At 38.7% G+C, this 14,785-nt stretch overlaps 1 protein-coding gene across 1 annotated transcript in view; it reads right to left on the bottom strand.

Annotated features, from left to right (window-relative positions):
* LOC128613023 (latent-transforming growth factor beta-binding protein 2) overlaps positions 1–14,341 on the bottom strand; it is a 122,379-nt gene extending 108,038 nt beyond the window's left edge. The window contains exons 1-2 of the mRNA XM_053633555.1: positions 13,458–14,341; positions 6,411–6,484 (exon numbers count right to left, since the gene is read on the bottom strand). Coding sequence (XP_053489530.1) covers positions 6,411–6,484; positions 13,458–13,867 — 484 coding nt within the window. The 5' untranslated portion in view covers positions 13,868–14,341. The remainder of the gene's footprint in view (positions 1–6,410; positions 6,485–13,457) is intronic.
* Positions 14,342–14,785: the final 444 nt, after the last annotated feature.

Here is a 14,785-nt window from a genome sequence, read left to right as displayed (position 1 = left end):
TTCTTCACCGAATTTCATGCCGAAACATACAGAACATGCTTAGCAAAGGTTTTTCATTCAGTACGGATCTCGCAAACCAATATTTTGGAAAATGTTACACCATGTAACTCTGTAAGTGTTATATATCAACCCCTGCATATCTCAACCCCTCATCCTCTCTAATATCTCTAAAGTTAGATAGATAGATAGACAGATTAGATAGATAGATAGATAGATAGATACATAGATAGATAGATAGACAGGATAGACAGATTAGATAAATAGATAGAGAGACAGGAGATATAGATAGATAGATAGATTAGATAGATAGATAAAGAGATAGATAGATAGATAGATAGATAGATAGATAGACAGATAGCCTTTTTGATCCCAAAGGGGAAATTTGGGATAATAATACTACCCCATGGGAGTACTTGGGAAAGTACTGTAATAGAAAATGTCCGAAATTCACCATTTGAAGAATTTTCCCTGGAGCCAGCCATGGGAAAAAGTGAGTGGAAAATCCAAGGATACAAGACAAGGTTTAAAATGAAGAACAACATTGTGAGCTGCTTCTAAGATTCTGTGATTATAAAGAATATTGAAACAGGCATAATAAAGACTTTACAGTCACCTGTGTGCTGTATTCTAGAAAAAGAAAGAGTAGCAATCAACTTTTAACTGAACTGAGTGACAGCGTATTATTAATCCAAATAATTTGTTGGGTGCACTTGCTAAATACGATATAAATTATGGCTTACATTTGCATTTTTCATTTAGGACACATGTTTTATTCAAGTGACTTAGACAGGATGAGACGGGCTACAATCCAAGCCATCAGGTAGATGATGGATAAGGGCCCACAGTTGCATGCTGGCAGTTTCAGGCAAGTTTAAACTCACTAATTCAGAGCCTAAAGCATTGGACTGCTGCCCCCACTGATACCACATAAATATGCACTGGCTGTCAACTATATAAACTGCAGCTTTGTAGCTACTTTGAGACAATGTCTATTGTTAAAATCACTATGCAAATAAACCTTAATCAAATATCATTCAGGATAGAGGTGTGAAATATGACAAAAAAAAATCATTTCACAATGCTTGAAGACATTTCTATGATTCAAAATGCTTCACCATATAAATGGCCACTAACAAACTATCAGCAAAACACTTTTTACATAAATAAAATAATACTGAGTTTGAAAACTTTCATTTCATGTTCTCAAAAATATTAAAATAATCACATTTCTTGACATTTTACAATTTTAGGTTCAGTTCAAAATTTTTACATCAAATCTGCTGCCTCCAAACAAGGATTGTATTTTTTTTTATGTAAATGCTATAAAAAAAGACGTGACATAATATATCTCAATATCCATATCAATATAAATATCATATCATCATATTGCCCAGCCCTAATTCTGGATGCCATCCCAAAACTGCATGCATGCAGTGTATGAGACAATATCACAACTTCCCTTCTCAGCACCGTGACAAACATTACATTCATTATACTGTATGTGCTTTTACTTTGGCTTTTGGTTCTGTCTCTGCCTCGTCTCATCGTCAGTCTAATGTGCAAATAATCAAACTGATTAGTTTAGTTAGAAATTAGACATATCATTTTACTACAGATTTCGTCCAGTAAAAACATTCAAAGCATATCAGTGAAGTTAACCATTTTGAGAAATCCTATCAAGGCCCCATCAGCACATCACATCAGCACTGAAAACGATTCATTTCAATTTTATTTGTATAGCATTTTGAATAATAGACATTGTCACAAAGCAGCTTCATAGAAATCCAAATGTTGATCTGAAAAAGCCAAAGATGACTGTGGTATGAAATGAAGAAGAAACCTTGAGAGCAACCAGACACAAAAGGCAACCCATCCTCTTCAGGGTGACTTAATGGATTATAATTCATTATAATTCAAGAGTAAAGGCAAACAGTAAAAAGAGCATTGAAAGAATCTTCAGTTGTGAATATAAGTCTTGCAATGAGCACAGGCCAGTGTTTAAGATTACAGCAGCAGTTCAGATCAGTTCAGCAGTTCAGCACTGTGCAAATCTACTGTATTCAGGTGAGAAATAGCCATTGACACAAGAACTGACACATAAACTGTTTTTTAGGAAGTGCAAATCTTCCTGGTATGCATATGGGACAATGCAGGGCAGCAGAAGGTACTGATCATTGCACTGTAATCTATTATCAGGGTTGGGAAGCTGCTAAAGGCAAAATGTTTTGCCATTATCCAACTGTGTGTCATCACACACTACTGAGACACACAGACGCCAATCTCAAAGCGTACAGCAGAACAAGGAAATCTTGCAGCTTCACTCTATGGATCGCAGTGTTCAGTGTTGCTGATAATTAAGCATGAAGATAAACAGTTTATTGAGTGCAAGTGAAGCCAAGAGTATGGTCTGGTTTTAATTGGAAAGAAACAACTATTAGGAAGTGCTTCACAAGAGATGTGAGAGAGACGTTCAATATAAATACCAGATCGGATTAAAAACTGGACTTCTAGTAAACAAACAAATAAAACAAATCAGGAGGTTCTTGTATGTAATGGTATTGAAGCGTTCAGTTTATTGTAGAATGTAAACCGAAAAGGAATTGATCGCTGTTACTTAGTGGACGCAATCCTCTCTGAAAGAAAAACTAGTTGAGGGAATGTTCTCTGAACACGATGAGGGGTGTGGGGGAAAGGAAAAGTGGGGTAATTATGATTATTCTCACACCTGCGTTCGTCTGGGACTAATCCAACACTGAATCGAGGGATGTATTATGTTCTCCTGAATGATTGTGCCTGTCATGCTTCGGTTCTTGAACATGATCTCTGAAAGACTTTCAGTGATCCCAACCACAACTGAGCCCCATCACATCTGCATGTAGATTCTTTCTGCTGTAAAACTATTACATACCTCTGTGTGTATGTGTGTGTGTGTGTGTGTGTGTGTGTGTGTGTGTGTGTGTGTGCGTGCGTGGTTAATCTTAGTCACAACAGGAATTACGGAGGTATGACACTGTTACTCAATCATAGCCCTAGTTATAAGTTCCTCCCTAATGAGAAAAGCTTGCAACAAAATCGTCAAATTCCATCATAGAGGAATAGAGGATTCTGGGAGGCAGGTTGTATTAAATGTTTTTAAAAATGGCACACATGTCAGTCTGTTCTTTTGCTTTCCCCCACTGTGAATGTGTTTTCTCTCCCCCAAGGCCTGTAGTGTGTGAGTATAAACATATGAAATGCTTGATTGGGCATACATCTATAGCATACATCAGTACAAATTTGGAGCTACACATAAGTGTGTAACACGCAAAGTATGCGTCCCCCACTGTGAATGTTTTCTCTAGTAGCTTTACTTCCAAATCGAATTCCCCCATAGTTGTCCTCGCTGCCAATCTGTGGTGTGTGCGTGTCTCTCTGAGTTAAGGTCTCCGACATGTTTGAGGCCAGGCACAGTGGCAATTGCTTTTACTGATTTAGTAAGTCATGGTGAGTTATGCTCCCACCTGGGTCAAAGCCAGGTACTAAAAAGAGGCCACATGTTGCGAGAAGAATGATCTTGAAAGCCAACCTTGATAGTCAGTGCATTTGTACAAACAAATTTTGAGAAGACATGCTACATTCTCTCTGAGTCAGATTCTTTATATGCTTCTTAAAAGCTTTTGTGTTGTATATAGACATTTTGTGTGCATCTACACTGAAAGTTGTGAATGAGCAGAAATACAGACCCTTTAACGACAACACCTGGATTATAATGCATTATAAATGTTATGCTGCATTATAACAGATGCTAAGCCTGTTCTGTAGTACATAATAACTCCAACAATTGAACGGTAACACTTATTATGAATCCTGTATTCATAATACATTATAAATGCAATTACAATGTTTCATATCAACCATAAAATCCTACACATAATGCATGCAAAGATACAGTACATAATGCATTATAACATCTGTGTATTAGAACATCACAGACACAGCCTCTGTACTACATATATCTTGTGTATCATTGCATAATAACCGGAACTATCTGTAACACTTGTTAGGAATCCTGTATTCATAATGCATTATAAATCCAATTACAGTGTGCGGTATACTAATGATAAGACACTATAATCCCGACCATAAGCTTGTACGAATACTTTTATGCAGTTATGACTACATGCATAACACTTAAGCATATTACTTTATAATGTTAGGATGCATAAACCATTATACCATCTGTGCATCCAGATATTCTAGACATTATTGTTGCAAAGCACTACAACATTATGCTGCATTATAACAGGTACTATACCAGAGCCTGTATTATAGTGCATATAAATTGGAACTTTTGTCGCACTTGCTAGACTATATAGACATTAATGTTGCAATGTTCTATAATGTTATGCTGCATTATAACATATACTATACCAGACATTATAACATATACTGTACGTATAACGACATTGTGAACAGATATGCTTTATGTATCCTGGTATCTACTGTATACAAGCTTTATGAAATGTTACACATGTAACCATAACTACTAATTACCTATTAGAAACTCTAGGGTATTATGGATGCTATATAACTCGTGTATTATGCATTATTAATATAGGATTTACAGTTTTGATTGACACACTGCATGCTTTAAATGAATTTAGCATCAAATTAATAATGTAATGTAGTGTACTGCATGTGCGTATGAGTGTAAAAACCAAAAGTTAAGTCACAGCAAAATGAAAGAAATCTTCTCTCCAACACCAACCCTGCACACAGGGCGGTCATAACTGAGGCTTTCCTTTTATGAGTTCCATGTTTCAGAAAAGAAATGTCTACACTTGTAAAATGTAAAGATAACCCTGGCAAGATTTTTCTGAAACCTTTCATTTTGGTGCTCAGATCTAGAGGAAAATAAAAAGGTGATAATCGATAAATCTAATGGCTCAAATAAGGCCTTTTTGCAATGCCACTCCCAGAATTTCAGATATTTTGAACAGTAAATATGTAACTACTATATAACTATCGTCTACAGATTTGGCAGCTCATGCTTTTTTATAATGCACAGTATTCATAAGCAAGTATTGTTAAGTATCTAACACAATAATTCAGGAATGATCCTGAAGCAGATGTTCTGAAGTTCTTGAAATAGTTAATGGATCATCTTCTTGGAATGTGCACTTTTTCAGCCACAAACAAAAAGAACACAATAACAAACAGAGAGTTGCAATTTTGAATGTTGCAACTGCATTCCCTACTAACATACTATTCACTTCTACTAATGTATTATCTGCTTTTTTGTTTTTAATTATGTGGCAATTTAGGTAACCAGTATTGCTGTGGCCAAATAAAAGTAGAGCTACACCCATAATTAAGCGCCTCCGTCAGGAGAACTGTGTGAACCAGATGCTGAGGGCTGGTAATTCATGCCCTAAGACGAACAATATGGCAGTAGAAAAAAAAATACTTGTTTGATACCGTAAACCGGCAGGATGTTTGTATGCGCACCACTCTGCAGTCTGGCAACACCATGGTTTACAGGATCACATATGCAATTGTGTGGTATTTCAAAACACTATCATGCCTATATGTGTAGACGTAATGATCTATCATCATGCAGAAAGGACTGCTGGTTGTTCTGCTGAATTGCGCAGAAAGGACTGCTGGTTGTTCTGCTGAATTGTGCTCTTAAACCTGAGGTACATATGGTACTGAGATACAGGGTGGAATTCACAGGACGTCAGGCAGATATGTGGGTTTTCATGAACTGACGTGTGGTCACCTCATAACGTTTATGAGTAACATGAATAATTTAACATCCATGTGTATTCAGAGGTGCCACGATTGCTAACAAGAAAATCCAAGGAAGAGAAAATAAACCCTAGCATATCTAAATAAACAAGATTTTTTTTCACAATAGTGAGGCAAAAAGTCCAGTGTGACCACTACTTAATAGTGGTGCCTCATTTTATTGATATATTTTTTCAACCAACCAATGAGAATACATTCCTGCCTTCTTGTTTTGTATTGGCTCACAGGACCAAAGCTTGTGAATTCACATGTCAAAGTTCACCTAGATAAAGACAATCCAAAACAAAAATAACCACTGCCAGGAGCAAATATGTATCTTTCTGATCTCATGTCATGACCTTTTCTTCCAGGTGAATTTTCTCCATGCCTTGCTGCTTTATCTGCCCAGCTATGTATTTATAGTCATTTCTAAATGTATGATTGTTTTCAGTAAGTATATCCTGCAACGATTCCGCAAATGTCAGAGAGATACACTGAAACACGCAGGCTATGTTGGCTTGTGCTATGTTGGTTTGTGTTTCCAGTGCAGACCATGAAGAAGTGTGTCTATCTCTCATGTTGTCATGTGCTCTTTCGACTGGTGCTACAGGGCAGACCATGAAAAAATGTGTTTGACTTACGTTTGATGCAGCGGTTTGTTCCAGGTGCAACAGCCCATCCTGAACAGCACTGCTGACCCCCACACACATGTGGCCTGCAGGAACAAAAACACCATCTCTATTAGCACCATATAGGAGCATGCTTCACTTCAGACAGAATAAAGCACTCAGTGCTCTTGCCATAGCTGTAATGCTAATTCAAGGCCCATGCAAACTCTTTCATGTTCCAGAGATTTTCATTAAGCAAGCCAATATGGTTTTATCTTGCTCTAATGTGGCAGGAGCCCCTACAGAAATATGTCCAATAATTACACTTAAATTGTGTGTGATTCAGTAACATGTTCAAGCTGGTTGTGTAACTCTAGCCAGTGCTGTGGTTCCACACTAGCAGACTCTGTGTTATACACTGGGATCTGTGTGAAAATAAATACTGAGAGTATCTGAAATTTTGGCAGAAGATAACGACCACTGGGTATGAAAATCACCCAGGGCTTGTAGACTTGTAGACAGAGACTGTGAAGTTTCGCTGGAATGTTATAATTGTGTTGGTATTGATTTGAAATTGTCTGGACTTACAGTGGGGTCCACAAGTCTGAGACCACATTGAAAATCTGTGGGGTTTTTTTTTTTAATTGGGAATAAACAAAGTTCTGGAATTTTTAAATATTTAAAGCAAAGGAAGTAAATTTTTAATATCTGGAATATTTAATACTTAAGATTCCGCACCATTTCTAGATCTCTGTTTAAATCTAAGCATATGAGTGATATTGACCATGTTACCTGCTTTGAAGAAAAGGTCAGATTTTCCTCATGCCTAGTCTCTTCTATTGAAGCATGTGTTCAGACAACACTCTGACACGATTTGATCTAAAATGGATCATCAGATTTGGCACAAACTTGTGGAGTCCATGCCAGCTTGAGTGCAAAAGGAGACATACCAAATACTAAATATGTTTATTTCATGTAAATATTTCAAAGATTCTACTTTTCACTCAAGTTGTTGTCAGTAATATAACTTGTCATGAAAATTGCCGTATTAAATTAGAAGAAAATGCAAAACAGTAGCATTTTCACTAATGGTCTCCTGAGATTTTTGGACCTCGCTGTCACATAAATCATGTAATGGAGGTTAGGACGGATGCAAGTGCAGGTAAGGCAGTTTCATGAGAAGACAGGCAGACAAATGCAAAATGTGGATCAATATCGTGGTCAAAACAGGCAAAAGGTCAGGCGATCAGCAAATGGGCATAAACTAGGCTACACAAGAATCAAATAACTAGGACGAGAACAGGATCACATCTATAGCACAGAAACGAGGAACAAAGGTTTGGTATTAGAAAACACTCGTAATACTTCGTGACAAACAATGAGACAAGAGGGGTTTAAATACTAAACATAATCAGGGGCGAAACACAACAGCTGAGAACAATGATGACACATACGGGAAACAACCAATGGCAATACAGGGGTGGAGACAGGACATAAACCATAACAAAACACACGCGTCAAAAGAAAACAAAGTCAATGTCACTGAAAACCCGGAAGTGTGTGCTAGCGCTTTGGGTTTCAGAGCGTGCTGCGTGCTACAGTGCTAGCATGAGGGGAAATCTTGACACTCACTGTATGTCATTATGTCCCTCTTTGCCTCACCATTCCCATGGCAATCAATGCAATGCACTCATGTTTTGTTTAGTTTTTTGTCCTGGTACTGTCATTGGTTTGTTACCTGATTGTGTTCACCTGATCTGTGTTACTCTTTCGTTAGTTTGTCTATGTATACCCTGTTGTATCAATGTATCATTGTGTCTTATATTTTTCTTTAGTATGTTTTCTGCATCTTCGTCTATTATGTCTTCGTTCTGTTTTATCGACTCCTGTCAACTCTTGACTCTTTTGACATTGATTATGAATTATTCTTGTTTGGCATTTTTCACAAGTTTTCTGTCCATTGCTATGGCCCCTAAGTATGATTCTTTGATTAACCTCAATAAAGGCTCCAAAAGCTTTAAAAAGCTGCCTCTCTCTCTACTCACTGCATGTTTTGCGATGATGATATGGAAGTTTATTATACACATTTGACCTATAGGTAATGGTGTATGTGGTTTAGATAGACTGAAATGACATCATGACCTATTGAGCAATAACATGTATCATACCAACAAGAATGAGTCAGAGAACAGTGAAAAGCTTTACAGTAAATGTGTCATCAAAACATGCTCACACTAGTTACTGGAGATTAATAATGAAATGATAGATTATTGAACAAGAAAAGGCAAAAGGTAAAAAAAAAAACATGTAAGCAATAATGTATGACACTGGTTTCATTATGTCCTCTTTATTTTTTTCATACCACAGGCTGAAATTCAAGCTTGCAATTACACAAAGGAAACTTTAATACTCAGGGGGGGAAATCCTTGAATAGAAGTTTAGTGTTATTTTGAGAAACAGACTAAATCTGTTCCCTGGATAAAGCATCAATGGTAGGCTTTTAAAAAATTGTAAAGCCATCTTGTCTTTTGTGCGGATGAAAACTGAGACATGACAGTAAATATATAGAGGCAAAGATCACATCAGCGTATGAGGTATTTTCATCACGCAGAGTGATGAGCTGGATGACGGAATCAGTGGTTAACTGACACCAAACACAAAGCTCCAATGAACATGATACCGGAAATGAGAAACCAAAGGCATTGGGAAGTAAAGTGTGCTGCATAGTTATGCTACAACATCAACATGATGTCACACAAAAGTCATATGGATTCCTTCAAGCTGTGTGAGAGACACCACATCCATTGACCACACCCATCACCATCACCCTAACCATTCACAGACTCTAGAAAGTTGTGCTGTGGTATCTGGCACCAAGACTTTAGCTGCAGAACCATAATGAACTTTCCTTTACTTTTACACTATCCGTTGTTACCCAGATGAGGATGGGTTCCCTTCTGTGTCTGGTTCCTCTCAAGGTTTCTTCCTCTTAACATCTTAGGGAGTTTTTCCTTGCCACTGTCACCACCAGCGCCACTGGCTTGCTCAATAGGGATAAATTCACACACAAAATCTGTATCCTGTGTTTATATGTTTCTGTAAAGCTGCTTTGAGACAATGACCATTGTAAAAAGTGCTACACAAATAAAATTGAATTGAATTGAATTGAATAGAACCATGTAGGAGTGTACTTGATCTGCAACAATATTTAGGTAGGAGTACATTAACCAGTACATTACCGAGAGCATCACACTGCTTGACTTCTTCCAATAATGCATCCTGGTGCCATCTCTTCCCCAGGTAAGTGGTATACATGCACCCAGACATCCACATGATGTAAAAGAAAACAAGACTCATCAGACTAGGCTACCTTTTTCCATTGCTCCAGGTTCTGATGCTCACGTGACCATAGTAGGCATTTTCGGCGGTGGACAGGGGTAAGCGTGGGCACTCTGACCGGTCTGCAGCGCCATACACAGCAAGTTGTGATGTACTGTAGGTTCCGACACCTCTTTATCATAGCCAGCATTAACTTTTCAGTAATTTGTGCTACAGCTGTTCTTCTGTGGGATCGGACCAGATCACTCACTCGGACCAGATCATTCACTCACCATGCGCATAAATGAGCCTTGGGTGCCCATGACCCTGTCACCGCTTCAGTGGTTGTCCTTAATTGGACCACTTTTGGTAGGTATTAACCACTGCATACCAGAAACACTCCACAAGACCTGCCGTTTTGGAGATACTCTGACCCAGTCGTCTAGCCATCACAACTTGGCCCCTGTCAAAGTCGCTCAGATCCTTACACTTGCCAATTTTTCCTGCTTCCAACACATCAACTTTGAGAACTGACTGTTCACTTGCTGCCTAATATATCCCACCTCTTGAAAGGTGCCATTGTACTGAGATAATCAATGTTATTCATGTCACCTGCCAGTTGTTTTCGGTGTATAATGTAAGTGATAGCAGAAACTAACTTTAAAGAAAGTTTCAAGTTTAAAGAATGTTTCATGTCCTTTTAAAAAAAAATCTTTGGAAAACTGCTGTGATATAAGTGAAATAAAACACTTATATCATATTAGAAAATAATCAATTTCGCGGTGGTAACAGGAACTTACACGTTGTGTCAAATCACACCACCCCATCATTTATTATTTTCCTATAACAGCCACCCTGTTGTGTTTTATTCCTTACTTATGACACTGTAATATCAGCAATATCAACTTTTAGAAATGTGAAAGGGTAGAACAAGTTTATTTTCTAACCGCAACTTACAAACATACATCAGAGGCCCAATTACACTAATAAGCTCTATTTTTTATTAAATGGGCTCATAGAAATTAGCCATATAAAATATATGATGCCCTTAAGCGTTCATGCCAAGTCCTGATATGGCACGCAGAGAATGTGACTTTGGCAACAAAAGCTGTATTTATAAAGAACACCATAATTCTTATATACACATATTTCTGTCACTTCTCCCTGTACAATGCTTTATTTGTGCAACAAATCACATGGAGTTAAAATCTGAGGCTTTACTAAAAGAGGAAAAATGGAGATGGAACTTCTTTGCAATCTAACGACAGGTCTGTTTTGTTTAAAATATATATATATATAACATAAAAACATTCTTTTCAACATTGAGGATGGTCGTCAGAGAAACAGGTGTTTCTGATCACAAGCTGCCAGGTCTAAGGTAAAACCACATGTAGGACGGCTGTAGAAGGTGTGCATCTACTGTAACACACACACACACACACACACACACACACATATGCATACAAACACACACCTATCTATATGCACATGTACACACACTTCACCAGGAATACTCTATAGCCAGGCACAATGGCTTCAACATGAGTCAGATTTCTCCCTAAATAATAGGCACATGTGAAAGAAATACCAGGAGGTTAACATCAAATACCAGTAGCAGCCATCATGTTTGTATCAAACAAAAATGCTTTTTTACACTTACTACCAGATTTAATAATGATTAACACATAACAGTTCCAAACAGGAACAGGCTAGAATGAGTATGCATGCTCTCATTTGGGCCAAGAACAGCTTGAGTCCTGAAAGAGGAAATTAGCCTCCATAATAATAATAATAATAATGATAATAATATGAATACACTCATTTGTCAGCAATTACCATGAAAAGTCTTTTATAGAGCAAATCCCAACAGGAGGAAGATCTCAAGTGAACAGCACAAACAGAACCCACTCATACATTCCTCAGGTCCACCAAGTTTACCCCTCTAACGTCTACCTAAAATGAGTCATGGCCCAGTGTAGACATTCCTTCACCACTGCTCACTTCATCAGATGGCTTATCAGATTGCTCATACATCACCCAATGTCCACTTAGCATTTAATGTCATGTGCAGACGGCAAATAGCCTAAAGTGAGTAACAAGAGATTAGTTTTAGGTACACATTTTCTAGCACCTGTGTGTTACTGAAAAGCCCAGGAAATCCATTAAGGGGAGGGAAGTTCTTGTATTTGGGAATTTTATACTATATCAGTCTCCCTTCAGAACCATTCTGAACTACTGCTGTGGTGAGAATCACATTCTTGTCGTTCCTCGTCTATGCACAGCATAATCCCCAGTGTTGAATTAACGCTTACAGTGTTTATATAAATCAAGTTGAACACTGTGAGCACTGTAATAAGCTGACAATAAGGCTTTGCTTTTGAATCGAACAATAGGGATTTAACGTGAGAGGGATTTATAGACATTTATCAGCATTGATAGGTTTAAGTATTTATGTAGCTATAGCTAATCTTGTGATGGGAATCCCATTCATGCCATTCATTCTCAGCGTTTATAGCCATTTATAGATGAAAGTATTCATGTATTTAAACAGCAAAGACCACATGACTGAGGTAACACCTAGAGAATTGAATTAACCCTTGAGTGTTTAATTGAACACTAAACTAAGTGCTGAATTGTCTTGAATTCACTCTTACACCATTGGATTTGCACCTACAGCGTTTGGATGAACACCAACAGTGTTCATTTAACTCAGAGTATTCACTCTTGCAAAAATGGTTCTTCAAGGGTTCTTAGGATGGTCAGTGCTTCTAGTTTTCTTAAGGAGTTCTACTTGGAACCTTTTCTGAAAAGGAAAATAGAAATACATAGAAAAAGCTAGAGTTGAATTGACCTGGAAGATTTTTAGGGGTTGTCACAGTGGTGGAATTCCTGAGCATGCCTCCAGGAAACTTGAAACATGAATAGATTCTAAAAGAACCATAATTTCAATAAGCTCCTCCAAAGGTTCCTGCACTCTTGGAATAAGGTCTCCTCAAGAGGTGTTTAGATGGGAAATGTTTTCTACCTTTCTAACGGGGTTTACCTTGGAACCTTTTCTGAAAGGGAAATCCTCTATTGTAGGGTCCTACACAGAATCTTTAAGTGTTGTCTCTTAAAAAAAAAAACAGAAAAAGTTAACTTGCTAGGTGAAATGTAATACTTTATAAGCATGTAGTGTTAAATTAACTAGAAGAGTTTTAGACGTTGTTTCAGAGGTGGAACCCTTGAAAGTGCCTCCAGGAACCTTGAAACAGAAATGATTCAATGAGATTATCCAAAGGTTCTACAAGGGTTCTTTGGATGCGCAGTGATTCTAGCTTTCTAAAGGGGTTCTGCATGCAAGCATTTCGCAAACACCGCTCTTTGAATAAAGTGTTCTTCAAGGGTTCTTTGGAAGGGCAATGATCCTAGCTTTCTAAAGGGGTTCTGCATGCAAGCATTTCGCAAACACTGCTCTTTGAATAAAGTGTTCTTCAAGGGTTCTTTGGATGGGAAATGGGTCTAGCTTTCTAAAAGGGTTCTGCATGCAAGCATTTCACAAACACTGCTCTTTGAATAGTGTTCTTCAAGGGTTCTTTGGATGGGAAATGGGTCTAGCTTTCTAAAAGGGTTCTGCATGCAAGCATTTCTGAATGGTAAATACTATGCTGTATGATCTAAGAGTGCAGTGCAACTTTCACTGTTCTGGACGCAAACGAATACTGTTAGAGAAACTACAGAACCCTGGTGCGTGTACAAATGCGTTCTAGGACTGAATCTTACCCGACCAGGCGTTTTGGATGATCAGGTTTGCTGTCCGCGCGCTCAGGTGTGTCGGCTTTACTGATGCTCCGCGCTCTGTGAGAAGCGACGCTCCTGCCAGTTTGTCTCGGAATTCTACCGGCTTTCTCCCGGGCTTCTCCGGTGTCTGCCTCCTGTAACGGCTCATGAGCCGCCGGCTCGGTGTCGGTGTCTGACGGCGGATTTTCCTCCGAGTCGAGTGCGTGAGACCTGATGGGACCCGAAGGAGCTCCGTTCAAGCTCCTCGCTCGCAGCTGCTCGAACACGGCGTGCACGGAGGCGGCGGCTGCGTCTCTCCGCTCGCGGCCACCTGCACGAGCCCTCCAGCCGTCACGCGTGTGCGCGAGCGAGATGCCGAGCGACATCACGAGCAAAATCCACACGCGGTCCATATTTTATACCTTCGATTTAATATATAAGAAAATTGAAAACTCCAGAAATGACGCGAAAATATCGCAGTCGCTGTCCAGAGTTTGAAGTTCGGCGCTTAAAGTGAAGGGAAATCACGCGCATCGACAAAAAATAAAAAAAATATTTAAAAAAAAACTTCGCAAAACTTCAGTAACGTAGACTACTTCTAAATACCGCGCGCCATAGTCTGAACAAAGATTTAAAATAATAATAATAGCCTAATAATAATAATAACGTGTTGAAGGGAGAGAAATAAAACGCAGCGTGCTTGTCATCCACTACGCGTGCATGTGACGCTGATGTGCGCTCAGTGAAGTGGGATGTCTCTGTGCACGCGCCCGTTCACGCCTCATGGTGCTGATATGCGTGGCGGAGGCGCCGCTGCTGCTCCCGTGCTGTGGTGCGGAGCTTGAATGGCGCTCTGCTCCCACTCCTGCTCCTTCTCAGCTCCGAGTCATCGGGAGGGTTTTAGGAGGCTGGGGGAACTCCTCCTCTGCATGCTCAACTCTGCCAATCCATGCATATTAAGTGCATTTATAACCATGATGCATTGACGTGCATAGTTGAGTGCAAAAGTTTGCACACCCTTAGGAGCAAATAAATAAATAAAGCAAACTGAAAATCCTATTGGTGTGCTAGATATGGAACCTATTATTTCCGAGTGTGGAAGTGATCCTTAATACTTACTGTATAGTATAATGTAGTGTTATGTTAACTGAACGATTTTTAGGGATTCTTTAGGGAGTTCTCTCAGAGGTGGAACCCTTGAAATTGTTTTAAAGTGAATAGTTTCAAAAGAACCCTCATTTCATTAAGACCTTCCAGATGTTCCTACACTCCAGGGTGTTTTAAGGGTTCCTTAGACACACTTACACACACATTTCTTTTGTTTTTTTTTA

The sequence above is a fragment of the Ictalurus furcatus genome, chromosome 9 (assembly GCF_023375685.1).
Source record: "Ictalurus furcatus strain D&B chromosome 9, Billie_1.0, whole genome shotgun sequence".
In the NCBI taxonomy this organism is placed as follows: domain Eukaryota; kingdom Metazoa; phylum Chordata; class Actinopteri; order Siluriformes; family Ictaluridae; genus Ictalurus; species Ictalurus furcatus.
The sequence above is the reverse complement of the archived record's forward strand: the minus strand, read 5'-3'. Positions and strand labels throughout refer to the sequence as shown.